At 44.9% G+C, this 24,653-nt stretch overlaps 1 protein-coding gene across 9 annotated transcripts; it reads right to left on the bottom strand.

Annotated features, from left to right (window-relative positions):
• Positions 1 to 941: 941 nt before the first annotated feature.
• On the bottom strand, positions 942 to 22,732 carry ZNF235 (zinc finger protein 235). Of its 9 annotated transcripts, none has more exons than XM_070450721.1 (9): positions 22,552 to 22,672; positions 21,913 to 22,246; positions 19,046 to 20,085; positions 18,553 to 18,783; positions 15,769 to 15,834; positions 11,933 to 12,059; positions 11,000 to 11,095; positions 10,312 to 10,404; positions 942 to 3,808 (listed from the first exon to the last, which is right to left on the bottom strand). In XM_070450721.1, exons 5-9 carry the CDS (start codon positions 15,781 to 15,783, stop codon positions 1,848 to 1,850), a joined length of 2,292 nt encoding a protein of 763 aa, XP_070306822.1. In that variant the 5' UTR covers positions 15,784 to 15,834; positions 18,553 to 18,783; positions 19,046 to 20,085; positions 21,913 to 22,246; positions 22,552 to 22,672; the 3' UTR covers positions 942 to 1,847. The 9 variants fall into 9 exon arrangements, with proteins under 9 accessions (XP_070306822.1, XP_070306824.1, XP_070306823.1 ...); XM_070450723.1 differs by having other exon boundaries at positions 19,117 to 20,085; XM_070450722.1 differs by having other exon boundaries at positions 18,553 to 19,221; positions 20,041 to 20,085.
• Between the last annotated feature and the right edge of the window lie 1,921 nt (positions 22,733 to 24,653).

Raw genomic sequence — 24,653 nt, 5'->3', positions numbered from 1 at the left:
ATAAAAATAAATGGAAAAAAACGAAAAACCAAACAAACAAAAAAACCTTGTTATAAAAGAAGATACAAAAAAAAAAAGGTAAAGAAAATCCATCCCAACCTCTGCTGGAGTAAACCAGGTAGCATATTAATCAGTATCTCTCCACCTGTCATCCCCGTGCACATGACCACATGGTTAGGTACACCTCCGTGCACATGATCACATGACTAGGCACACCTCCATGCACATGACCACATCATTAGGTATATGCATCCTGTAACGACCTGGACTACACCAGGAAGACACTCACCTACTTTTCTCATGAACATTTCTTTTCCTGTCATCACAACCTGTAACATATTTTCCATGGCTGTTTATTATTAGAATATATTTATGTAAGTATTTTGTCCCCCCCCACCCTTTTAAAATCAGTATAAGCATCTTTATGTACAATTTTCCTTGTGTGCTCAGTCACATCCAAATCTGTGACCCCATCTCCTCTGTCCATGGGATTTCCCAGGCAAGAATACTGGAGTGGGTTGCCATTTTCTTTTCCAGATCTTCCTGACTCGGGGATTGAACCTGCATCTCCTGTGTTGGCAGGTGGATTCTTGACCACTGAGCCACCAGAGAAGCCCCTTGAACGAGTGAGACAATCTTCCTTTGTGTAAGTAAAACCCCTACTGCTAGGATTTGCCAGGTCAGAGTATTTTGATATATATTAACCAGTGAATGTTTACTTTTACTAAGACGTCCAATCCTTGAACACAGAATGCTGTGTTCAAAATTCAAAAGCGTTCTTGTCTACCCCACCCCATTTTTAGGGAGGGGACAACTGGGTGGAATGTGACAAACAATATCCTTGGTTTCTGCCAAACCCACTGCCTAAAGAAGTGTGGATAAAGGATCATGCATAGAAAAGACACCGTGACCAGGACCTGAATGGAAACAATGCAAAGAAATCAATTATTAACAATTCAAGTTTACTAAGAAACTTTTTGTCACTAGTAACTGCTTTTAACACTTTCAGTTACAGTAAAATCCTACCGTAACAAGTTAGGGTACAAAATTTCCAATCATATAAATTGTAATATGTTATTAGACTAATAAAAAGTCTCTTTTGGTGTATAAAATACAAACTAATGATACTAAATATTACACTGCATACAATGGGTAATTCTATACATAGGACTGAAGCTGGACGGAGGCTGGTGGCCATTCACAAGCCTCGTCCAAATCGGTATTGTCATGGGTGGCAGTATTAACGTGAGTGTGTCAATGAATGTTTCCTGAAATCAATCTGATTAAGGCGACTTGCAGGATTCCTCTTGAGTATGTTGTTACAAATTTAGGGGAGGGAATTATTTTGGACCAGAATTTTCAAATATTTGTCCTAATTAGAGGGTTTTTCCACACTTGGTTCAGTAATCGCTGGGGACCTATTAGAAGCCAAACACAGTTCTACACGGTAGAGACACAGTGGTGACAAACAGCCCGCTCTGGGTGGAGGGCACCTTCAGCTGACAATGACTGTCTGCACTATACTTTTGTTAGTTCAAGCCCTGCCCATAACCTTCATGTATAAGCCTTCTCTCCTGGGAAAAGGGCAATGGTTCTTCTCGTGTCACACCTTGAGAGGGTATTCAGGGCTCTGGAGTAACCACTGACCATATTTATGGTGACCTCTACAAAGAGGTCACCTCCCAGCTGAAACTTGCAAACACTGCCTTTTCTACAACTTCTTTCCCATGAAGATGCCTCGGAGCTTCCAAGGCCCACAGGAACCTCCCACGATCCCCAGGACAGGACTTTTCCAACAGAGGTGAAGAGGTGGGTTCTCGCTGAGGCCAGCTCCACACCCCCAGCCCCTACAGACTCCCTCCCGCGTGGACCCTCTGGTGGTAGACAAGATGCGACCTCTGGCTGAAGCCCTTGCAACATACGTCACATCTGTAGGGCCTCTCCCCCGTGTGGACCCTCTGGTGCGTGTGGAAGTGCGAGGCCTGGCTGAAGCCCTTCCCGCACTGCTGGCACCTGTAGGGTTTCTCTCCTGTGTGCACCCGCTGGTGGGCGCTGAGCCCCGCGCTCCAGCTGAACTCCTTCCCGCACTCCTCGCACTTGAAGGGCTTCTCGCCCGTGTGGATGATCTGATGGACCTGAAGGTTCGACCTCTGGCTGAAGGCCTTGCCGCAGGTACCGCACTTGAAGGGTTTCTCCCCGGTGTGGACTCTCTGGTGCGCCTGCAGGTGCGAGGCCTGGCTGAACCGCTTCTGACACGCGGCGCACTTGAACGGCTTCTCGCCAGTGTGGACGCTCTGGTGCGCCTGGAGGTTGGAGGCCTGGCTGAAGCCCTTGCCGCACTCCTCACACTTGTAGGGCTTCTCGCCCGTGTGCACGCGCTGGTGGTTGTGGAGGTTCAAGCTCCAGTTGAAGCGCTTGCCGCACACCTCGCACTTGTAGGGCTTCTCCCCGGTGTGCACGCGCTGGTGGGCCTGGAAGTAGGAGCTCTGGCTGAAGCCCTTCCCGCACTCGCCGCAGCGGAAGGGCTTCTCGCCCGTGTGCACGCGCTGGTGGCTCTGGAAGCTGGAGGCGGAGCTGAAGCCCTTGCCGCACTCCTGGCACTTGTAGGGTTTCTCGCCCGTGTGCACGCGCCGGTGGCTGTGCAGGTTGAAGCTCAGGCTGAAGCGCTTGCCGCACTCCTCGCACTTGTAGGGCTTCTCCTCTGTGTGCACCCGCTGGTGCGTGTGAAGGTTGGAGCTGCAGCTGAAGCGCTTCCCGCAGTCCGCGCACCTGTAGGGCTTCTCGCCCGTGTGGATCCTCTCGTGGGCCTGCAGGTGGGACCTCTGCGTGAAGCCCTTGCCGCACGCCTCGCACTTGTAGGGCTTCTCGCCGGTGTGGACCCTGCAGTGGATGTTGAGGTCGGTGCTGCGGCTGAAGCCTTTGCCGCAGCTCTCGCAGCGGTAGGGCTTCTCCCCAGTGTGAATGGGCAGGTGGGCATACAGGTGCGAGGTCTGGTTGAAGCTCTTCCCGCACTCGTGGCACGAGTAGGGCTTCTCCCCGGTGTGGACTCGCTGGTGGGTCTGCAGGTTGGAGCTCTGGCTGAAGCCCTTCCCGCACTCGCGGCACCAGTAGCGCTTCGTCCCCGGGAGGGCGCCCGGTGGAGTGGGGCACGCTGAGCCGTGACCCGGGTCCTTCTTGGGCGTCCCGTGGGTCGGAGACTTCCCGCCCACGTGTAGCCGCTGATGAAGCTCCAGGCTGGCGCGGTCACCGAGTCCTCTCTCACCCTCCTTACAGGGGTAGGCTTTTGGTCCAGCCTCAAGGATGCTTCGCTGGGCTAGCAGTGATGCCTTTAGGTCTTTACCACACTCTCTGGTGCCCTGAGCCTTCTCTCTTTGGGGCACTGTGTGGTCCTCGTGGTGGGGGGAGATACACGCGAAAAAGTCAACACATGGAGCAAACATACAGATCTTGTTCTTCATGGGAATCAGCTGACAGCCCCTCTGGTAATTCTGTGTCCCACTCAGACAGAGTTTACTCCAGGAATTTGGAGCTCTCCCAGCTGGAAGTTCTTGATTTTCAATAATATCAGAATGACCTTCTATAAGAGTTACGAAACAGCTGCCTTCCATGGAAGCCTGGGCAGATACTCCTGCAGGGGAATTATGTTGTTTGGGGGACTGAGAACTCTTCTCTTGAATATTTATCACAGAGTTTTGGCTTTTGGTTGATTTGCTCACAACGTGTCTGATCTGCCAGCAGGAAAGCTCTCCCAGTGAAAGGCACCTCACTCCTGTGTCCTGAACAGTTCCCATCTCATGATTCCTGCCTCCTGAAAGGGAAAGAATAAGGAATTAAGGAAGGAGAGCGTGACATCACCAACATGGTGGGCCAGGCAGCTCCAAGCCCTTGATCCCACCTTTGGAACATTCAGTAAGCAACTAGAGACTGGGGGAAATGCCTTCATCAGAGCTCTGAAAAACAAAGGTCTACAGAAACCAAGAGAACATCCAATGAAGAAAAAGCCAAATTTAAAAAGGTATGGCAGGGGAGTAGAAAAAAATTAAATTAAAAAAATGGGCTATTTGGGATCAGTTGAGAATGAGGTGTGCCCATATCCTTAGTGGATGCAGACATGGGTGAGATGGAGCGTCTGGACTGAAAAACAGCTGCTAGAAGCCAAGACAGACACAAAAGTGTGACACCAACACATGTGATTTACCCAAAAGAATGAGAAGAGGACAAAGATGAACAAAATAGATGAGCACCCCACCCCCAACAAAAGTGACTGTTAATATACCTGTTTCATTAACTATATTATGTGGAAGCAGACTCCCCTAAAATCTCTACCTGCATTCAGTCAGAAGGAAACAAGAGGCATACAGATTGGGAAGGAAAGGAAAAGAATATATTTGCAAAAGTTATGAATTGGCATAAAAATCTTTAGGAATGTACAAAAATGCATTCAGAATAGGTGAATATGGGAAAGTTGCTGGCTACAGGATTGTACAAAAAATCTATTCAGATGTAGTACAATAGAAGCAAATAACCGGAAAATGGAATTAACTATCATATAGCATCGAAAAAAACACTTCTGAAAAAGAAGACATACACTTGCTATACATTACATGCTATAAAGGTGAATTGTGATTTATAATGTATCATCTTCCATGGTTCCTGGCTCATGGCTCCAAAGGGGAAAGAGCAATGGGAGTGTCTTTTGTTCTAATATTTGGTTTTTTACTTTGTTCTAATATTTTGGCCCCTGTTCCTGAAATGGCTTCAGAGCCCTAAGGATGAAATGGGTGTCTTATTATTCATAACAAGCCCAGGATGCTTCATGAATTGATGAATAAGTCCACTTAGATCTTCACATTTACTGCATTGAATTCTGTCTCGTATCAGATCAGTAGCAGCAACAAGATCCCCAAGCAGAACTTCCGAGGGTGTTCTGGGACAATAAGAAACATAGGCATGGCGTCAGGAGAACCATTCTGAGTTCACACTTTCTCGCCATTTCTGCGGACTGCTGGTATGTGTTCAAAGTGTTCCTGAATTTGTGTTACGTGTCCTGGCATGAAATGTTATAAATGTTGTCTGTCATCAAAACTGAGGCTCAGACTGAAAGGACTGAACCCGTCTCAGGGAAGTGCCCTCACTGACTTTCACGTGAAAGCAGCAGCAAAATGTACACTGTGGTGTGTGTGGACAAGGTCCACTCTGCTTTTGTAGAGAGTGACCCCTCAACGCCAGATGTCCTTGTCACCTGGCAACAGCTGGCTCCTGAGTCAGACTGATATGCGCAAACAATTTAAGGGATAGTCAGGGCTCCAGGAAACCCAAGCTGGCTGCTCGGCTCTCCCCAGCTCCCTGGAAAATCCCATTGTTGGTGTTTGTATTCCTTCACCCACCACAGCGTGTTTAGGAAAAATCTTTAGGTCAAGACTCTGTACAGCCTGGTGACTATGGTTATAATATTGTACGGCATATTTGAAAGTCACTGAGAGGAGACCTTAAGACAGGAGACCTTGAAAGTTTTCATCACAAGAAGAAAAAATTCTAAGTATATGTGGTGATGGATGTTAACTAGACTCATGGTGATCATTTTATCATGTATACAAATGTTGGTTCATTACGTTGCACACCTGAAATTAATGTTAATTACCTCAATTTAAAAATTTAAAAGTAAAACCATCTTTGTCCCTAGAGGCCTCAGACCTGCTCTTTGTGGACCTGCTCTTTGTGGATCATCTGAACCCTCGGCAGCAGGGATTCACTCAAGGGCCACTCACTGTGGGTCACCAGGTGGGATGTCTTCCAGGTGGTAAAGGCTTTCCCGGCCACAAGCGCCCTCATGGTGGCAAAGAAACTGTTAAAGAATGTGCTTCCTGCTTGGGGTGCACCTTCCAGTCTCTAATGATCGAGGCACCCACATCAACCGGGCACATCACATGAAAACACTACGAACTTCTTGGAAGGATCACTGCCCTGTTGACCACAATCATCAGGCAAGGTTGAAAGAATGGGAAAAAGATTCAAGGAGAATTGTGTTAATTACAGGGCAACAGAGACTGAGGAGGATGCTCTGATGTTTTTTGTTTTGCCAGATTTAGAGAGACCTTTTCTTCTCTCAGGTTACCTATGACTTACAACAATATGGTACAATATACTTTTGTTAGCACAGATGAGACATCTACTTTAAAAAAAGTTTACTTATTTCTTTGGTTGTACCAGGTCTTCTTTGTGGCATGTGAGCTTTTACTTGCAGCATGTGGGATCTAGTTCGCTGATCAGGGATGAAATTCCAGCCCCCTGCATAGAGAGCACAGAGGCTTAGCCACTGGACATCTAGCCCCAAGACCTCTATTTTTTAACCTTAACTGATCCTTCCAGAATTCAGGAAGTATCAGTGACTATTCTTATTTTCCTGACAGTATATCTGTTCACATAAATTCAGTAAGAATCTGTTCTTGTGACAGGACACAAACTGAAACACCACTGTTTACCCAGGCTTGACTGGAATGTCGTATTTGAGAGACAGGTGTAGGCTCGGATGTGCCCACACAGCTTCAGGGAACTGCTTGGAGCAACTGAGCCCGTACCTGGCTTTCAGGCTTCCAGGAAAGCAATCTTAGAAGAGATTTAATGTGATCAGCCACCTTTCCTGCTGTGCTTACATAAACAGTTGGGCCAAGTTTAACACAAACAAATGAGCTTTACTGCAATCATCTCTGGTTAAAGAAAAAAGGGCAGGGGAGTAATTATAGAGGAAAAAAAATGGTTTACCTCTGTAGCTATTAGATTCTACTCCTGCTAATTGTCTTGGAGCTTTTTTAACATGTCTGTAAACTGGCCTGGATCCTGAATTTTCGTAGTTTCCTCAAATATCTAGCTCTGATTCAAATTAATGCTTCCAGTATTCTCCCACCTCCTGATTTGGAGTCAGGAAGAAGGAAAGCAGCCCTCAAGCCCCTTCAGAAAGGACCTCACCAAGTGCGCTTGTCCACTGACGCTTCAGGGAAACTAGAAGGTACGCTGGGGACCTCCTGACCACAGTGACCTGGGAGCAAGGCAGCTGACACCAGGGTAGACAACTGCCTTAGCCCAAGACACCAGACCCAGGCTTTAACTAAGTCTGAATCTGGTTCTTTACTCTGGCGTTGACCTGGGGAGATTATACCCCACTTGCATCGCTCAGGCCACAGCTAAGGAAGTAATGTCTGAAATTCAGAATAGCTTTTCTCCTAGCCTTAAAAGTTAACAGACCCCTGGTTTGAATGATAACAAACAGATAACAGTTCTTACAAATGAATCCACTAACAGTGCCATCTTCACAGAAGTAGTTTGTGCCCTGACAAGACTTCTCTTTCTCTGGGGTGATTATGCTTCTCCTTAGGCCTGTGGCTGCCTCAATGGTGGCGCACAGCTGGGTGATGCCAGTCAGTTACATAACCATGCCCCCTACCTGCTCTAGAAAGGGCCTGGACTGCCATTCTGGACTTGAAGTTGCTCAGTCGTGTCCGACTCTTTGCGGCCCCATGGACAGTAGCCTGCACCAGGCTCCTCCGTCCATGGGATTTTCTAGGCAAGAGTACTGGAGTGGGTTGCCATTTCCTTCTCCAGGGAATCTTCCCGACCCAGGGATCGAACCCAGGTCTCCTGCATTGTAGACAGACGCTTTACCGTCTAAGCCACCAGGAGTCATATATTTCTTTGAGCCCCTTTTTTATGGGGGGGGGCCAAGAATACTGGAGTGGGTTGCCATTCCCTTCTCCAGATCTTCCCGACCCAGGGATTGAACCTAGGTCTCCTGCGTTGTAGGCAGATGCTTTACCCTGAGCCGCCAGGGAAGTAAAGAAAGGGCCTACCGGGAGGCTTTTCCTGATTCAGGATCCGCTTCCTTTGGCAGGGCCCTACTTCCCCGATTAAGAGTAGATTATAAGTGAGGCTGTGATCAGAAACCTTAACTCTCGCAGAGACTGCAGATTCCGTTGCTACGACACTAACTGCCCAGAGAAATATATGGACCTTCTTCTGGTCAAGGCTGTTGCTAATAGGATTGTTGTTGTTTAGCAGCTTAATCTTGTCTGACTCTTTGTGACCCCATGGACTGTAGCCCGCCAGGCTCCTCTGTCCATGGGGTTTCCCAGGCAAGAATATTAGAGTGGGTTGCCATTTTCTCTTCCAGGGGATCTTCACGACCCAAGAATTGAGCCCACATCTCCTGCTTAGCAGGGAGATTCTTTACCACTGAGCCACCTGGGAAGCCTGCCTAACAGGATGGCCCTTGATTATCTTCCAGCTGAGTGAGGTGGTGTCTGTGCTGTGGCCAGCACCACCTCCTGCACCTGGGTTAACACTTCTGGAGAAGCTGAAACGCAGGTACAGAAGATCACTAAGGAGGCCACCTGACTTAAGATGACTTCATGCTATACACAGAAAATCCTAAGGACGCTACTAGAAAACTATTAGAATTCGTCAATGAATTTGGTCAAGTTGCAGGAGACAAAATTAACACAACAGAAATCTCCTGCATTCCTACCACACTAACAACAAAAGATCAGGAGAGAAATTAAGGGAAAAATCCCATTTACCACTGCATCAAAAAGAATAAAGTATCTAGGAATAAAAAACGAGGAAAAAGATCTGTACTCTGAAAACTGTAAGACACTGATGAAAAATCAAAGACATGATAATAGAAATTCTCTGGTGGGGTTAAAAAAAAGATGATAGGTGTTAAAACTGAACTCATTTTTATCACGTATACCCTCAGGTTGGTGCTTTTGTATATGATTATCAATCACATTCACAATTTTAGAATAAACTAATTTTCTGTATTATACGTTGAGATTCTCCCACTTCTGCAGTAGCTGGTGCACTTGCCAGAAGACGGCAAACGGGCAGCTTAGGGGTCCACGGAAATGCTAACAGGTTTTACATCAGTGCCTCTACTAAGAGCAAACAGGCTTTAAAAAGCCCTGACTCACCCACTGACAAGCTATGTGACATTTTCTAAGGCATAAGTTTCACCCCATAAAAAAGAGATAACCACCCAGGTGGTCAGGACTATTCCCAAGGATTGAATGCATAAGGTGCTTTTTTTTCCTTGTAGCACTGTGAGGTTTGTGGGATCTCAGTTCCCGGAACAGGGGATGAACCCAGGCCCTTGGCAGTGAAAGCACGCACTCCTAACTACTGGACCACCAGGGAATTCACAAGGTGATTCTTATAATACTAATGATAAAATTAAGAGTATTACCAAATTACACAAATTAAACTTACTCAGAATGGCAGAAGGTTCATTTCTGTAATTTCTTCTCTGTTCCTACACAGAGCCTCCGTGTTGACCCAGCTGCAAAATCTGTGACTTCTATAAATGTCACATTTGAAATGTAGAAAACGTCACTGAGGCCATGTGATTGTTTAAGTGCTGGAGAGAGGGGCAGAGAGGGTCAGATGACTGCCTGCCTGGCTGGGAATATGGATTCCACACAGAAAAAACAGCTAAAACCAATAAATGAATTCAGCAAAGTAGCAGGGTATAATGTTAACATACAAAGATTAGGTTGCATTTCTAGCCATTGTAGAAAACAGTATGGAGGTTTCTCAGAAAACTAAAAACGGAATTACTATATGCTCCAGCAATCCCACTTCTGGGCATATATTCAGCCAAAATGATAATTCAAAAAGATACACGCACCCCTATATTCACAGCAGCACTAGTCACAATAGTTAAGACATGGAAACAACCTGAATAGCCATCGACAGATGAGCAGATAAAGATGTGGTGTGTACGTATGTATATATAATAGAATACTACTCAGCCATGAAAAGAATGAATGCCACTTGCAGCAACATGTATGCAACTAGAGATTATTAAGTGAAGTAAGAGAAAGACAAATACCATATGATGTCATTTCTATGTGAAAACTGAAATCTGACACAGATGTACTTATCTATGAAACAGAAACATGGACACAGACTGGTGGCTGTGAAGGGACATGGGGGGATGGAGGGATGAACTGGGAGTCTGGGGTTAGTAGATAAAGCTTTGATATACAGAATGGATAAACAAAGTCCTACTATATAGCATAGGGAACTGTATTTAATATACTGATAAACCATAATGGAAAAGAATTATGTAAAAAAGAATGTGTATGTATGTATATCTGAATCACTTTGTTTACAACACAAAATACAACATTGTAACTTAACTGTACTGCAATTAAAAAAACCCAAATTAACTGCATTTCTACACTCAATGAACAATTTGAAAACAAAGAAAAAATTCCATTTATAATAGTATCAAAAAGAGTAAAATACTTAGGAACGAACCAAGGAGGTGAAAGGCTTGTACGCTGAAAGCTCCAGAACACTGGTCCACAGATGGGGATTTAATATTGCTTTGCCAGTGCCACCCAGAGGGATCTACAGATTCAACACAATCCTTGTCAAACATCCCAACACAGAAATAGGAAAACTCATCCTAAAACTCATACAGAATCTTGGGATTGCCCTGGTGGTCCAGTGGTTAAGACTCTGTTTCCACTGCAGGGAGCTCGGGTTCCATCCCTGGTCAGGAAACCAAGACCCCCACAGGCTGCACAGCACAGCCAAAAACAAAAAACATAAAAGTAAAAGGGGGGGCCAGAGAAGGCTGTGGGTGAGACAGCTCCTGAGCAGAGGATGAGGGGTCGGAGGTTTGCAGGCTAGCAGCCTTCCGGCCAGAGGAAAGAGAGGAAACGGTCCTCGTGTAGAAACATAAACCTCGGATGCGAGAACAGAGGACATGGGAGGGGGATGTGACAGGAGGGAAACGCAGGGTGGTAGGCTGGGTGAATGGGCCCTTAAACACATCGGACTTTATTCCAAGTGGAGTGGGGGGCTGGGGGCGGGGCTGGAGGCCTGAAGTGCCGGACTGTGAGGTGACTGGGCTTTTCAAAGGGCCCCTCTGGCTGCTGCGTGAAGACACAGATGCTCCAGACAGACGCCGGGTAACGGGGCCCGGCCACACAGTTCTCACCTGAACGCCCTCCTCTCTGGGGCTGGATCCCTGTTGTCCAGAGCTTCTCCTCTCTCTCCAACTGGGATATCATGTCTGGCTTGGAGGACTGGTGCCCTGAGGGAAAAAAGGAGGAAAAAAGTTCTGAACAATTCTGGTTCCAATCCCATGATGAACATTTTCATCAGACCCACTGTGAGAAATACACATAGTCTCATCAGTGACTACCCCACATAAACTACTGAAATAAAAGCTAGAATGACCTGTGTCTCACCGTGGTCATCACATCCTTTTCAGACTCCCACACTCCTTACTGCAGGCACTGCAGTTACTGCTACAACCTGCACCATTCTTGCTGAGGGGCTCTGATGTTGCTACTTTATTCTACATTATTGTAAGAATGCCAATGCAATTTACTAATTTCATGATGCCCCAATGGCTCAGGACCCACAAGTTTACAAAAGATAATATGAAAGGGTTTTGTGTGGGGTTTTTTTTTTTTGGCCACAAGGCATGTAGGATCTTAGCTCCCCAACCAGGGATCGAACCTGCACTCCCTGCATTGGAAGGCGAATTCTTAACCACTGGACCACCTGGGGAAGTCTCAAAGAGAGGGTTAAATTTGGGATTTAAAAAAAGCAAGCTATAATATGAAATAAGGAGCCAGGTGCAGTCAAGCTCGACTGTTCACACAATTCATTTACAAAAGACTAATGTTTACCTTGGAACAAAGACTAGGAACATTTTGTCTCTGTGTTTTCCAAAGGGACTGGAAAACTGGTCTCTGAGGAGTCCCAAAGTCTTGAAGTAGCAGCCAGAGGGCCAGGGATGCTACTAAACATCCTAAAATGCTCAGGAGAGTCTCCACGACAGATCACCTGGCCCCAAAAGTCAGTCGTGCTGACGCAGGGAACCCTACGGGGGTGATGCCAAGTCACAGGGCGCCATCCTCACCCACGGACAGCAGGTTCCGGAAGTTCTCCAGCATCACGTCTCGGTACAGCTTCCTCTGGGCCAAGTCCAGCAGCCCCAGCTCCTCCTCGGTGAAAGTCACAGCCACATCCTTGAAGGTCAATGCCTCCTACAACACCAAACACATGTAGCCTCAGTCCTCTGACCAACTGCCTTTGAGGGAAGGGCAGCACGGAGACGGTGGAGGAGACACGTGGGAAGCTCTTCCAGATTCTAAGTGACCTGAACCTCCTTTTAGGAGATGGTCTCCTCTTCCCCTTCCACAGTCACCCCAGAGACGCGGGGGTGTTAGGGGGATGGTGGAGGAAGGAACAAAAAGGAAAAATTCTAAAACCTTCCGTACACGCAACACAGCGCCCTTTGTATAGTCATGTCTCTAGAATTGTTGTCCTTCAGTCATGGTATATATGCATTTTACAATTTGAAAGTGCCACATTTTGTAAGAAATGTTGAGTTCATTGGCTCCCAACAGTATGTAACAGTCCATCTCCTTCTCTCAGTGGGCAGTACCACAATTTTGTCAATTCCTGCCCATCTAACCAGCCTTCAGTACCCAAGTGGAGGCAGGTATGTAGTTCACTCTGTCTCAGGGATATGCCGTATCTGTCCGGGCAGCATTCGATGCCAAGGTGGAAAACACAGGTTTTGGAGACTGAGCACTTCAGTTCACACTCTGTGGCTCTACTTCTAGCTTTACGATCTTGGACAAGTCACCTAACGTCTCAATCCCTCAATCTCCTCATCTGCACAAAAGCATATCATCAGGGACTTCCCCGGTGGTCCAGTGGCTAAGTCAGAACTCCCAATAGAGGAGGCCCAGGTTCAATCCCACATGCTGCATCTAAGACCCAATGCTGCCAAATAGATAAATAATTAATTTAAAAAAAAAAAAAAAGGGAACTCACCATAGGGTACTTGAAGGGATTAAGAGAGAATGTACAAAAGATTTAGGATAGTATCTGACACGTGTCATTAAAAACTCAACAAATGTCAGCCACCACTATTCCTGTTATTATTTGTGTCTGCCTGGTATTCACACAAGTGAAAAATACATATTTACTCATTCCAAATGATACAAAAGTTTAAGAATTTAAACCTATTAATGATGCTGCAAAAACAAACAAACAAACATATAGATCTCAGTCTGGTTATATTTCCTTAGGTTAAGTTCCAAGAAGTGGCAACCGCACTATCAAAAAATATGCACCTCTGGGGACTTCCCTGGTGGTCCAGTGGTTAAGAATCACCTGCCAAGTGCAATACTCTAAAGCAATTATCCTTCAGGTAAAAAGAAAAGAAAAAAAAGAATCCACCTGCCAAGGTGGGGGACAGGAGTTCCATTCCTGGTCCAGGAGGATCCCACATGCTTCTGGGCAACTAGGCCCGTGCACCACAGCTCCTAAGCCCACGTGCCTAGAGCCCCTACGCTGCAACAAGAGGTGTCACCGCAGTGAGAAGCCCACGCACCAAAACCAGAGGGTGGGCTCGCTCTCCACAACTAGAGAAAGCCCGAACACACCAAAGACCCAGCACAGCGAAGGCCAATAAATAAAGTCAAATACCACAGGGCTGCATAGAGTCGGACATGACTGAGCAATTGAGCACGGCACAAAATAAAATACTTTAGATTAAAAAAAAAAAAAAAAAGAATGTCTGCCAATACAGGGGACCCAGTTTCGATTCCTGGTCCAGGAAGATTCCCTTGCACCCTGACTACTTAGCCCGAGCTCCAGAGGCCATGCTGCACAAGAGAAGCCACAGCAGTGAGAAGCCCGTTCACCACCCAAAGGCAGCAACAAAAAAGACCCAGCAGAGCCATAAATAAATAAATAAGACCATTAATCTAAAGGCTTTGCTCATCTCTGCATTGGTTCTGACTGGAGTCCTGAGCACTGATGTATTAAACAACTAGCTGACACATCTGGCAAAGAAGAGACAGGTGCTAAGAAAACGCATGACATGAGGGGAGTGTTATTTTTGGAGTCCTCCAGCCACAGGCCCTGCTAGGCGTCTGCACGACTTGGCCTCAGGGACCAGAATGCAGCAGTCTCTTCTCCTGGCTGTCTCCATTTACCCTCATCCAACTCCCGAAAAAGACCTAGCCCAGGCAATGGAAACTCTAGTGTCAGCTGGGGACTGAGTGGATTTTAACAGGAAACTGAAAGCTCACAAATCTGTTTGTTAAAATGCAGCTGTATCTTTATACAGGGCATCTATGGTAAAGAACCTACCTGCCAATGCAGGAGACTCAGGGTCCAATCCCTGGGTCAGGAAGATCCCCTGAAGAAGGAAATGGCAACCCACTCCGATATTCTTGCCTGGAAAATTCCATGGACAGAGGAGCCTGGGGGGCTACTGTCCATGGGGTCGCAAAGAGTCGGACACGACTGAGCACATACACATATCCTTACAGTTGCTCCATAGAGTAAATGCCTGGTTAAGTCCCTGCTGCACTAGACTTCCCAACCTCAAGTGTGTAGCTCTAAAACATGCTCACACGGCAATGAATAAAGCAGACACTTAACTATAATACATACACGTGTAACTTAGAATTACAGAATCTAGTCCTTCTTGGAACTTCCCTGGTGGTTCAGTGGCTGCCTCCATGCTCCCAATGCAGGGGGGCACGGTTTGATCCCTGGTCAGGGAATTAGATCACACATGTTCCAACTAAGACCCAGCACAGCCAGATAAATAAATTACTCAAAGAAAAAAAAAAAAACAAAAAAACCTCTACTTCTTTTTGTTTGAAAATAGAACTGTTTTCTCTGAGTTCAGTATCAGTTGGATTCTGTTACACCAAACCATATTTTAGACATTTTAGCCACAAAAGTTGAGGCTCCTCATGAGAAAAATGAGCTCTGAAAATTTTAGAAAGAAAATGGCAGAGCACTCAGAACTCCTGTTAGGGAAGAAAGGTTATATGTAGGAAAACTGTCACTGCAAACATTTTGAAATGGTAAAATTCATTGTTGTTTAGTTGCTAAAGTCATGCCCAGCTCTTTGCAACCCCATGGACTGTTGCCCGCCAGGCTCCTCTGTCCATGGGATTCTCCAGGCAAGAATACTGCGGTGGGTTGCCATTCCCTTCTCTAGGGGATCTTCCCAGTCCAAGAACTGAACCCAAGTCTCCTGCTTTACATGTGGGTTCTTTATCACTGAGCCACCAGGGAAGCCCAGTAAAATTCATAAACCACATTAATATGGACAGTAGGGGAAAAATATTAGGTAAACTATGGAAAGTGATGTGACCATTTAAGTTGTAGGTGCTATACAATTAAATTTTAAAAATCCAAAATGGTACTGAAGCTATCATCACAAATCTACACATGTAAATACAAACGAAAAGGAATGTGGGAAGATGAAAACTGATTTGTAAACATGTTTATAATGTGGGAGGTGTTTTGTATTTTTTAAAAATATTAATTTGGGAGACGTCCCTAGTGGTCCAGTGGTTAAGAATCTACCTTGCAATGTAAGGGACTCCAGTTTGATCCCTGGTGGGGGAACTAAGATCCCACATGTCATGGTGCAGCTAAGCCCACGGGTCACGAGTACTGAAGCCTGGGAGCCACAGCTAGAGTCTGTGTCCTGCTACAAAATATCCCACATGACGCAACTAAGCCCTGATGCAGCCAAGTAAATATTAAAAAAAATTTTTTTCACACCATTATTTGGAAATAAAAAGCAAGGGCCCATCACACAGTTCCTCAGGTGACTCTGGTTCCCTCTTACCTTTCCTGAGCAAGAGAGAAACATGTCCAGTCTTTGTGAAACGAGATGTCATTTTAAGAAACAGAAAAGCAAGTCTGACTTACCTGGAATTTGGTCATTTTTTTCTCCCTCTTCCTTCTGGGGAAAGGCCAAGTTCTGGGAAGGCAAAACTGGGGAAGGGAAAGAAAGCCACGGTGAGATCACAGCTGCCGGGATGGCTGGTGCACGTGGGGCTAAATGTGATCAGGAAGAGAATCCCCTTTCTCTCGGCAATCGCAGTGACGACATAACCCCGTGAGAAGAGAGCTGGATTCCAGTTCCCCCGGCCCCCTTGGCCAGCTGCCTGAGTTCACCATCAACCCGGAAACAGCCCTACCCTAAGTGTTTCTTATAAGCTCCCAGGGTATTCCTGAGGCTGGCTCTCAGAGGAAATGAGATGCAGACAGGCAGTACCAACAACTGAATGGGGCCAAAATGCCTGCGGTCCAATTCCAGCATTTCTACTTGTTTTCTACTTACTAGTCGCATAAACCTTGAGCAGGTTGTTAATCTCTCTGTACCTCAATCCAGTCTACTTGTAAATAAATGGGCATAACAGTGCCCTAACTCCCTGTTTCCTGCAGCTTCCGACAAGGAGGTCCCCTTAAGACTCATAAAACTTCCTTTGTGAATCCGCTTCACAGAAGACGGTTCTTAGGGAACACAGACTTCAGAGATGATGGCTCTTGAGTTTCACTCACTTTCAGAAAAAGATCTAATTCGGACAAGTGATCTCACAGGTGATTTGTGCTGTTGTTAATGAAGGTTAAATGGTCAAGGAATTTTCCTTCTTAATAAGCTTAACTACTTGCATGTGTTGTTAAGCTGGAGTCAACTAAGTTTCTTCTAGAATATGCGTGAAGGTAAACAATGACTAATATAAACCTAAGACTAAGAAATCATGGTGCATTTAAATTAATGACACAGGGTTGTTACACAATACTAGGCATTTTTAAAAATTAAGGCCTGAAAAAAAAAAAAAAATTAAGGCCTGGCTAGGCTGCAGGCACTGTGCAAAGCTGTGAGCAGGATCATTTTGAAATGAAGCAAGACCCTGTGGTCCATCCCCCACATAGTCTCAGCCCGCCTTTTGTCTGTGGAAAAACTTTAGCCAAAGAATAAGTTTAATCAGAGAAGTGAGAACATGCAGAAAAAAACGGAAAACAGTCCAAGGAGACCAAATGATAATAGTTTGGTCATTAAGCACAGTCAGGGACCTTTAGTTCCTTCTCAGCAGCTATAGATAATATTCTGAGCCCTATCCTGTGTGCTGTCTTCTAGCTACTGAAACTTCCACCAGGTGGAAGAAGTTAACTACAGGATGACCAGACTGTAGCCATGACATAAGCTGCCATTCCAAGGACTGGCCTCAAAGAAATGGGAACCAACCAACCCTGGAACTGAAGATTAGCTGTACCTAAAACAACTAAGATGATGCTAGTCAGACCACTGATGACCAATTTCAAGACGACTGTCACAGCTGACTGTGCTGTTACTGCAGGTCGTCCCCTCCTCCCTCTGTCTATAAAAGCTCTTGCCCACTGACTGGCGGTGGGGGTGCTCAGTCTTTGGACAGGTGTTCCCCTCCTTGTCAGCATCCAGAATAAAGCAAACTTTCCTTTCCACCAACCTGATCTCTTCACCGGCTTTTGAGAAATGATCAGCCAGACTCCGCTGTTGTTATAATTTCTCTGTCTGGGATAAACCACACAGGACTTTTCCCTGAATCCAGCTGAAAACAACCTTCCTTCCTAAATAAGTGTTCAGAAAGAGTTCAGGAATCCAGGACCAAACCCACGGTCAGTGACCAGGGAAAGGACAGCGGGGCTGCAGCTGGAGCTCCGACCCCATCCCGGCTGGCAGGAACTTCGCAAACAGGACGCCTGAGTGTTTAGTGGACTTTATGGTAACATCCAACATCTTACCGTACTCAGCACTGTTTCTCATCTTTTCAAATATAATCTCAATCCTCAAAAGACCACCACTGCGAAGGAACTAACCAGAGCAAACAGGCAGAGAGATTAAACAAGCCGCTCAATAATTTGCCCAAGAAAGCGACAGAGCTGGCCTCTGGTTCCTCAAGGAGGGCTTGGATAGCAGAGAGCGCGGGAGACCCTCAAACTCGACGCAGGACGCGAGCCCGCCCCCAATTCGCGACTCCAGGGGAGCGCCGCGGCCCCCTCCTGCTCCCCGCCGATCGCCGAGGATTCCCTGACCCAGGAGCGAGGGCCGGGTCTCTGCTGGCTCTACGCAGAGGCTGGCAAGGATTGCAGGGACGCTGGGTTAACTCACCTCCCAGGCAGCAATCTCGGCCCCAACCTGGCCTTCCCAAAGCGGAAGTGCCTTGGGCTACACACAGTTCCCGGACTACACTTCCCAGAATCACCACGAAGCGCCTCAGATTTCACGCAACTCCTGAACTACATTTCCTAGAATGAAGTTCGCCTTTGCTTCCCACCAGCTGTCGGGTTTTGACTGTAGAGAGGGTCCGGATTTAAAGTCGCAGGTGCTGGACCTGTCAAATTCCTTTCTGTTTTATTCAGTTCTTAAAACTCATAAGAAAATAATGCAAGCAGGTAGATTTTTGAGTAACTGTAAATGCAAATTTTTTAAAAAATTCGGCCTTATAAGAGAAAAGCGAGGCTTGCGCTACGAAAATTAAAAAAAACAATTTTTTTTTTTTAGGGAAGACAAAAGGTAGACTAAGAAATGGGAACTATAAAAGTAAGGCTGGGCTACCTAACACAGAACTTATGGAACACTGGATTTCTCATTTGCTTCGAATTCTGGCTCCCCAAATATCAGCAACAAAATTTGTTAATGAGACAAAAACGTAGTTTATTGCTTACCGCGGTAAGGGAGAACACCTCCACAGAGCTTCAGCACCTTGACAGTGTGCACAGAGCCCAGAAGACAAGGTTGGAATTTACTGATAATTGGAAGTTCGATTTAAGGCGGGTTTTTCAGTGTAGAAGAGGAATGGGATTGCTTGACGGTCATGACGCTGTAGTCCAGGACTTGTGGGCGCAGCAACGAGTTTTGTAAGGTGAGGAAACTACAGCTGAAATTGTTGATGCTCTCTATAAATGAGATGGGAGAGTTGATGGGTGCTTGCGGAAGTTTCTCTAAAACTCAAGCCATTTACTTGGGCAGGAATCTTTTGGAATAATAAAGGCATGCCAATAAAACTTACTAGTTATGTTAATGTAAACAGTAAATTGTAGGAGGGAAGGTAGGGGTCACCAACCAGCTGGGGGTTGGTATTGTTAGGGGAACCACTGACTGAAACCACCCACCCTGGCCAGGCATCAGAGTAACCATTTGCAGGAGTGCAGAACTCACAAGCTGCCACCAATCACAAGACTTCGAGAAAGGTCAAAAGGAGAGAGAAGATTCCAGTCCATGTGTCCTACCAATCTCCCAGAATCCTTCTGGTTGGAATCCATCTTGGCTGAGCGATGTGAGCACCAGTAGGAAGGAGCCTGAGTTGGAATGATTGGCCAGAGACAACCTGGAAACTAACCCAATTACTATAAAACCCGTGACAGGGCCACATGGCAGAGCAGTCCTCCTGGGTTCCCTTAGCTGCCTGCTCTCCATCTGGGCATCCCTTCCCAATAAAGTCTCTTACTTTGTCAGCACGTGTGTCTTCTTCACATCCTAATGAAAGCCGAATGTGCTGGCCAAGAGCCCAGCAATGTAACCAGGCTGCTGAGACTTACTCCTGGCTCTGCCATTTCCTGGCTGTGTGACCCTCATTACGAGCCACTGTTCAAGGAACCTCTGTGTCTCTATTCCCTCACCTGTAACGGATGGGTCATATGAGGATTACACAAGCTGATATGTGCAAAGCATTAGAGTCTCTGCCTAAAATAAGTGCTTCATGGCTACTAATAATTATCATCATTATGATTAAAGTCACCATGTGATACATATAGGAACCATACATTTAGTGCTGGTTTGTTTCTAAAGAAACATGTCTTAGATCATGAAAGTATTATCAATAATTATATGTCTACAACTTGATAACAGAAAACAACCAATTGAAAAATGGGCAGACCTAAAGAGATATTTCTCCAGAAAAGAAATACAGATGGCAATAGGTACATGAAAAATATGCTCAACATCACTAATTATTAGAGAAATGCAAATCAAAACTATGACGAGTTACCACCTTGTGCTGGTCAGAATGGCCATCATTAAAAAGTCTACAAATAACAAATGCTGGAGAGGGTGTGGAGAAAAGGGAACCCTCCTACACTTTTGGTAGGAATGTAAGTTGGTGCAGCCACTATGAAAAACAGTATGGAGGTTCCTCGGAAAAAAAGTCAACTTACCATATGATCCAGCAACTCCACTCCTGGACGTATACCCAGACAAAACTATAATTAAAAAAGATACATACACCCCTATGTTCATAGCAGCACTATTCACAACAGCCAAAACATAGAAACAAATGCCTAACAACAGATGAATGGATAAAGATGATGTAGTACATCTATATACACAATGGAATACTACTCAGCCATAAAAAATAATGCCTTATGCAACAACATGGATGCAATTAGAGATTATCATACTAAGTCAGAAAGAGAAAGACAAATACCATATGATATCACTTACGTGTGGAATCTAAACTATGGCACATATGAACCTATCTACAAAACACAAACAGACTCATAGGACAGATTTGTGGTTGCTAGGCTGAGGGTGGGCAGTGGGAGGGGGATGGACTGGGAATGTGGGGCTGGTAGATACAAATTATTACATTTAGAATGGATAGATAAGAATGTTGGTTAAAGTTGCTGGCCCCTTGGTCATAAAACAGTGGTACCAAGTATGTAAGCAGTTACTGTATTCTTTTTTTAAAAAACTGCTGCATGGCTTGCAGGATGTTAGTTCCCCAACCAGGGATTGAACCCAAGCTCAGCAGTGAAAGCACAGAGTCCCACCTAGTGGACCACCAGGGAATTCCCAGTTATTGTATTCTTAATTGCCATTCACTCACAGAAAAAAACAGTGATAGTTTTGCTTAAGAATGTACTTGATGAAACAGTAAAAGTTATTAATTTTACCTGGTAATTCAGGTAAATTAGGAACTTGTTTATGAACAACACCCTTTTCTTAAAAGAACAACTGAGAAACTATAGTTGGTTACATCTGGGTATTTGGCAGAACTTTTGGAAGTGAGCACTGTCATTTCAAAGAAAGTTACTGTCAGCATCTGTTGCCAATGACAAAACTTACACTTTCAAGAAACTATAACGGACTTCCCTGATGGTCCAGTGGGTAAAACACCACACTTCCACTGTAGGGTGCATGGTTCAATCCCTGGTAATCCACACGCCATGCATTGTGTCCAAAAGAAAAAGAAAATAAAAGTATCAGAATTTTGGAAAATTTGTATCACTAAGAGCTTGACAGGTTCCCAGTGCTTAAAGACTTTAGGTCTTTAAAGATAGAATTTTTCTGATGAGATGGATGATGGTATTGACAAATGTGATTTTTAAAGGTATTGTGAAATCAATGTATTTGAAAGATCTACAAAACTCAGTCATTTAGTATTTTCCAAACGAGGGATGCATAATTTCACAAAACCATGAATAGATAAAAGACTCAAAAAAGTACAGGACAAACCGAAGAATTTTAATGGAATAGAGTAAGAAGGTACTCTGAGATGGTTTCAGGTTGTACACTGCAATAACCTTAAGAAACCATCACATACGGAACTTGGGTGCAGTATCAAAAGTGAACATTACCTGTAAAGTCTATTAATCTTTTCTTTCTTAATTATAACTGTGGGGCTGGGTTTTTGTCATTAATTCAACCAAAATAATATATCACCACAGGTAACAGAAGATATGAAAATCCAGCTATTTTTCTCATAAAAAATAAAGAGAATTGCAAAAATGTAAAACATTGCTACTCTTCTTGTTAAATCTGTTTTTGGAAATTCAGTTTTCTCATAAAAGCTAGTTCTGTTATTAGTTTATTTTAAAAATAGGTTAATAAAAGTTTTAAAGTAATTTTTAAAAAGTATTACTATTCCTAAACAATAAATAACACTTTTCATCGGGTCACCCTAAATGTAATTTGTATAAAGCCCTTAGACTGGAACTTAACAACTAAGGTGTAACTACTGGCATCCCTCACAACCAAATAAATAGTGCGAATATCTTTACAGGAGAAGAATGCCAAGTCCTACTCACATGGGGCCCTGGGCCAGGAGCCGAGGGGTCAGTCACTCCCTCCGGTTCAGTTCAGTTCAGTCGTCGAGTTCCACTCTTTACAACTCCATGGACTGCAGCAGGCCAGGCTTCCCTGTCCATCACCAACTCGCAGAGCTTGCTCAAACTCATGTCCATCGAGTTGGTGCTGCCATCCAACCATCTCATCCTCTGTCGTCCCCTTCTCCTCCTGCCTTCAATCTTCCCCAGAATCAGGGTCTTTTCAAATGAGTCAGTTCTTCGATTCAAGAGGCCAAAGTATTGCACCGAAGTGGCCACTCCCTTCACGTCGGCGCAAGTCCTTATGAAGTCAGGGCTGGGGAAGGAAAGGAGTTTGTGAAGTATCACCATGGTCCAAATGAACCACAGAGGGGCTTCCAACGCTATTAGGAAAGAATTGCTATTAATCCATTTTACAGATGTGCAAACAGAGGCATAGAGAGATTATAAAATTTGCCCAATATTACACTGCTAGAAAACGGCTGACATATGGGAGAGGTGAGCTGGGGGAAGTGAGCATGGAAGGGACTGCAACCCGGGCCCCGCGCCCAACTCCGGGTGAGGATATCTCCCCAAACTCTAGCCGACTCCGTCTAATTGAACTAAAAATGTCGTCCTTACACCTCAAACATCCTCTTTCCTCCTTAAACCCACAACCCGGTTGCTGCTGCTTGCAGAGCAACTCTAAGTTCGGAAAAGTTGCCGGAAGCGAAACTGACAATCACTACAAAGGAAGAGTTAGTCACAACCTCGTCCGCCTGGGCCGGAAGTGCCTGCAACTACCTGGTGCCCTAGATCAATGTTTCCCAGAATACCCCATCATGGCCCTTTGGGAACGGAAGTGCCGGGGACACCACGGAGTTCCAGGACTACACTTCCCAGAATGCCGCTGGAGACCGCTGTCCATGGTCCTGCCATGTACTTGTGGCTAAGGGGGGAAGCCAGGACAACACTTTCTACAGTGGCCTAGGGCAACGAAGACTACAGCCCAGTCTTCTAGGACAGAAACGTGGAACACTACCTTAAGTATCTGGATTAAGTTTTCCAGAGCCCTAGAGGGGAAAATATTCGAGAGACATGGTTCTGGAGCCCAAATGGCTCAAAAAAAAAAAAAAAAAGAAAGAAAGAAAGAAAGAAAAGAAAAGAAAGAAAGATCTCTAGAGGACTGAGCACCACTGACAGCTTGTCTGGCCAGAAGTTTCTTTTTCCAGATTCTAGAGTGACTGCAAGGTAATGCTTACTGTCATGAAGCCCTTGGGTGTTATGAATAAGTGGGTTCAATTTGGATGAATTCTGTGCCGCTGACTGAGCCCAGTTTCCCCTTTTATCACTCCCCCTTCTTTTTTCATGTAACTATACTAATAAGCTATTGTCAAGAAAATACCTTGTATAGGAGAGAAAAGTGAAGCTTGAACTATGGAAAGAAAATAAAAATCGTTAAGGAATGGGAGCAATGTGTGAGTTAAAAATGGAGATCTTGAAAGAGGATTGGCCTGAACTGCACTGGAAAATTGAAGGAACACAAGATCTCAGTCTTACCTTGACTGGATTGCCTTCTTTGTTCCATGTGTACCTGGATGCATCTGAAACTCCTACCAGTGTCAGCTGGTGTAGACTGTTGATTCAGAAGTATTCAGTTCAGTTCAGTCACTGTCATGCTGACTCTTTATGACCCCATGGACTGCAGCATGCCAAGCTTCCCTGTTCATCACCAACTCCCTAAGCTTGCTCAAAACGTGTCCATCGAGTTGGTGATGCCATCCAACCATCAGAAGTACTAAGAAATCACAAAAAGGCAAATGTTCATCAGGTCATAATGCAGAAGTATTTAAAACTTCCAGCATTTCCTTAGTCTTAATTTCTCACTTTAAAAGTGAATGAAAGCTACACTGGCAGGGAACTGGAGTAAACACTGCAGTATTTAAAAGGGTAAATCCTATATAAAATTTTGAGAATACTTCTTCTTTATCTTGGTATATCACATCACCTACTACTAACCTGCTCTTGGCACAGTAAATCCAATAAATTAATGATATGACTTATTATTCCACAAGCCAGCTGAAATCAGAGAGGCCATGATGCTCAAGTCTAGAAAAACTATACAACAACAAAACTGATTACCACCAAAACTGAAAAATCCCACAAAGTCCAAAAAGGCTGTCCTGTCTCCTTTTCAATGGCATAAGAATGAAATAATCTATAGTGAAAACTTAAAAAAATGCACTGGAGAAAAAAGTTAAATGTGCATAAATGCATCTGACAAATAAAACATTATCAACATGCTTCCCCACATACTTCATCTAACTTTTTTCCTTCCTTTTTTTATAACTGAAATAAGTACAAATCCATGATATCTTGTCACTTCTCCCTAAAATATTTTCATATATTTCTCAAAAACATACGGACATTTATTTGCATAACCACAATCTAGGTGGCACAGTGGTGAGTAATCTGCCTTCAGGAGAAGCTGGAGACAAAGGCTCAATCCCTGGGTCAGGAACAGCCCCTGGAACAGGAAATGGCAACCTGCTCTAGTATTCTTGCCTGGGAAATACCATGGACAGAGGAGCCTGGAGGGCTACAGTACATGGGGTTGCAAAGAGTGGGACACAAGTGAACATGCACTCATGCACATACTCATGTAATACCAGTATCACACTGAACAAAATTAATAGTCTCTTTAATATTAATTTACTCTATCCTTATTTGAAGTTCCAAATTCT

Source organism: Odocoileus virginianus, chromosome 20 (assembly GCF_023699985.2).
Source record: "Odocoileus virginianus isolate 20LAN1187 ecotype Illinois chromosome 20, Ovbor_1.2, whole genome shotgun sequence".
Taxonomy (NCBI): Eukaryota; Metazoa; Chordata; class Mammalia; order Artiodactyla; family Cervidae; genus Odocoileus; species Odocoileus virginianus.
This window is presented reverse-complemented; position numbering and strand designations above follow the sequence as displayed.